Source organism: Entamoeba nuttalli, assembly GCF_000257125.1.
Source record: "Entamoeba nuttalli P19 unplaced genomic scaffold asmbl_6606, whole genome shotgun sequence".
Lineage (NCBI taxonomy): Eukaryota > Evosea > Mastigamoebida > Endamoebidae > Entamoeba > Entamoeba nuttalli.
In genome coordinates this window covers 1-2,240 of record NW_008578171.1, presented here as the reverse complement: position 1 = coordinate 2,240, position 2,240 = coordinate 1, and the positions used below count along the sequence as shown (strand labels likewise).

Below are 2,240 nucleotides of genomic sequence, written 5' to 3'. Positions count from 1 at the left end.
TTTTTTTTTTCTTCTTCATGTTACTCAATCTTAAAATAATATCTCTATGAGTCTTGAATCAGCAGTTTCATTAAAATTATTTTCTCATCCTATTGATACACTAAAATTTTTCTGTTATTATGTTCTTCGTCAAATAAAAGCGTTATATAATTATATTATTCATTCAACTCCAATTCTTATTATTTTATCAGTTTTAATTCTTCATATAATACTCTCAATTTTTGCACCACCATTCTTACATTCATATTTATTCACAACAAATTTCATAATTAAGTATATTCTTTGGTGGTTTGGATTGGGTGTACTTTCTTCTGTAGGTCTAGGAACAGGTATGCATACTGGATTATTATTCCTTTTCCCACATATTCTCAATGTATGTTTAGCTGCATCTGCATGTCATTCAATGAACTTTTCATCATACAGTGACATTTGGTTCAATTCAAATAGTTTCAAGTGTTTATCAGTTGTTGATGAAACACAAGCAAATCCATCGTTTGTTCAAATATTTATTCGAGTATTTTTACCATGTTTTATTTGGGGTGTAGGAACAGCGTTTGGTGAAATTCCACCATATTTCTTAGCATATACAAGTGCTATGGCAGGAAAAGAAAATAGAGAATTATTACATTTAAAAGAAGAAAAACCAACAAACATCATTTCTAAAAGTATTCAATGGATGCAATTAATAATGATTGATATGGTAAATAAATATGGTGTATGGGCTATTGTTGCACTTTCAGCATGGCCAAATGCAGCATTTGACTTATGTGGAATGTGTTGTGGTTATAATTTAATTCCACTTCAAACATTTCTTGGAGGGACAATTATTGGTAAGGCGTTTATTAAAGTTAATCTTCAAGCAATCTTCTTTATCACAATATTTAGTAGAGAACATCTTGATTTATTTGTCTCTTTTTTGAAACATATTAGTGTTAAATTATCTGTTATTGTTAATGACCTTCTTGACCAAGCTGCAGAACAATTCACCAATGTTGATGTTGAAAAACCTAAGCCATTGATTAGTTATCTTTGGAATGGAATGATTAGTTTAGTCATTATTTATTTTATAATATCATGTATTGAACAATTAGCTCAACAAGAAGCAATTCATCAATATCTAGAAACAAAAAGTTCTAATGAAAATATTTGTGCTAAACCAAAGCAAGAATAAATTTAATTTCGAATTACTTAAATGTTATTTTGTTAGAAATTGGATTATATCTCTAATTATATTACACAAAACAGCATTTGATTTATATTTATTCTTTAATGAAACTAATTTTTCATCAACCTGAGAAGCAATTTTGATTTTATTTGTAAAGTGTTGAGATAATGAAGTAAAAGCTTCTCCAAGAGCAAACAAATTTTCTTCTTTTATTGTTGAAATATCAGATGTACATAATGTATTAACACCATCAATAAACACAGAAATAAATTGATCTGCATATTTCTTTGATAAATTAGCAATAGAATAACATACAAATGTATTTTCAAGCAATGAGACATTATGAATATGGTCAATAACTTGTGGAATAAGATCAGAAATAACTTCACATTGTTCAGGTGTTCTAGTGAGAGATCTTAGAATATCAAAATTTGTAGTGTATAAAGATGCTGAGATTATTTCATGTGAAACTTCAGGAGTAAAATAATGTCCAAGACTAGGACGTTTAACAAGATTGTAAATAATGTCAATTACTAATAGTTCTAAATTTCTTGTTTTAAATTCGTTAATATGATGAACAAGAGTTTGTTGAATATTTTCTTGACAAAGTACTTGTGACTTTTTTCTGTCTTTAACATCAATAAGTAATTGGTTTAATATTTCTTGAAGTTTTTCTGTATTATTTTGTTGAATAACTTCTTCAATTTGTTGTGATTTGTTCATCTTTTTCTGTTTTATATCTTAAAAGTTTCTCTTTAATAAAAAATTAAACCAACCAAAAAAATTTATTTTCAGTCATTTGAATTGTTCTAAAACATTATATTCTATGATTGCCTTATCTTGTTCTTCACCAGTTGTCATCTGGATTTTATTTTTAAGAGATTCAATCCTCTCATGAACAAAACCTTTTCCTTCTGTTAATATTTTTGAGAGTATTGACATATAATTGTTGTGTACATCTAATTGTTTTATTTTCTCCTTAACTTCTTTTAATTGAGTAATATTTGATATTTGTTGCAATAACTTATCAATTTTAGGAATTCTTCCTGCATATTTATTTAATTGTCCATTCTCC

At 27.0% G+C, this 2,240-nt stretch overlaps 2 protein-coding genes across 2 annotated transcripts; one reads left to right on the top strand and one right to left on the bottom strand.

Annotated features, from left to right (window-relative positions):
- Positions 1–46: 46 nt before the first annotated feature.
- On the top strand, positions 47–1,171 carry ENU1_157100 (hypothetical protein; the record flags this gene model as incomplete). The annotated part of the gene is made up of 1 exon (XM_008860750.1): positions 47–1,171. One exon carries the CDS (start codon positions 47–49, stop codon positions 1,169–1,171), a length of 1,125 nt encoding a protein of 374 aa, XP_008858972.1.
- A 24-nt stretch (positions 1,172–1,195) lies between these two features.
- ENU1_157090 (hypothetical protein) lies at positions 1,196–1,888 on the bottom strand (the record flags this gene model as incomplete). The annotated part of the gene is made up of 1 exon (XM_008860749.1): positions 1,196–1,888. One exon carries the CDS (start codon positions 1,886–1,888, stop codon positions 1,196–1,198), a length of 693 nt encoding a protein of 230 aa, XP_008858971.1.
- Positions 1,889–2,240: the final 352 nt, after the last annotated feature.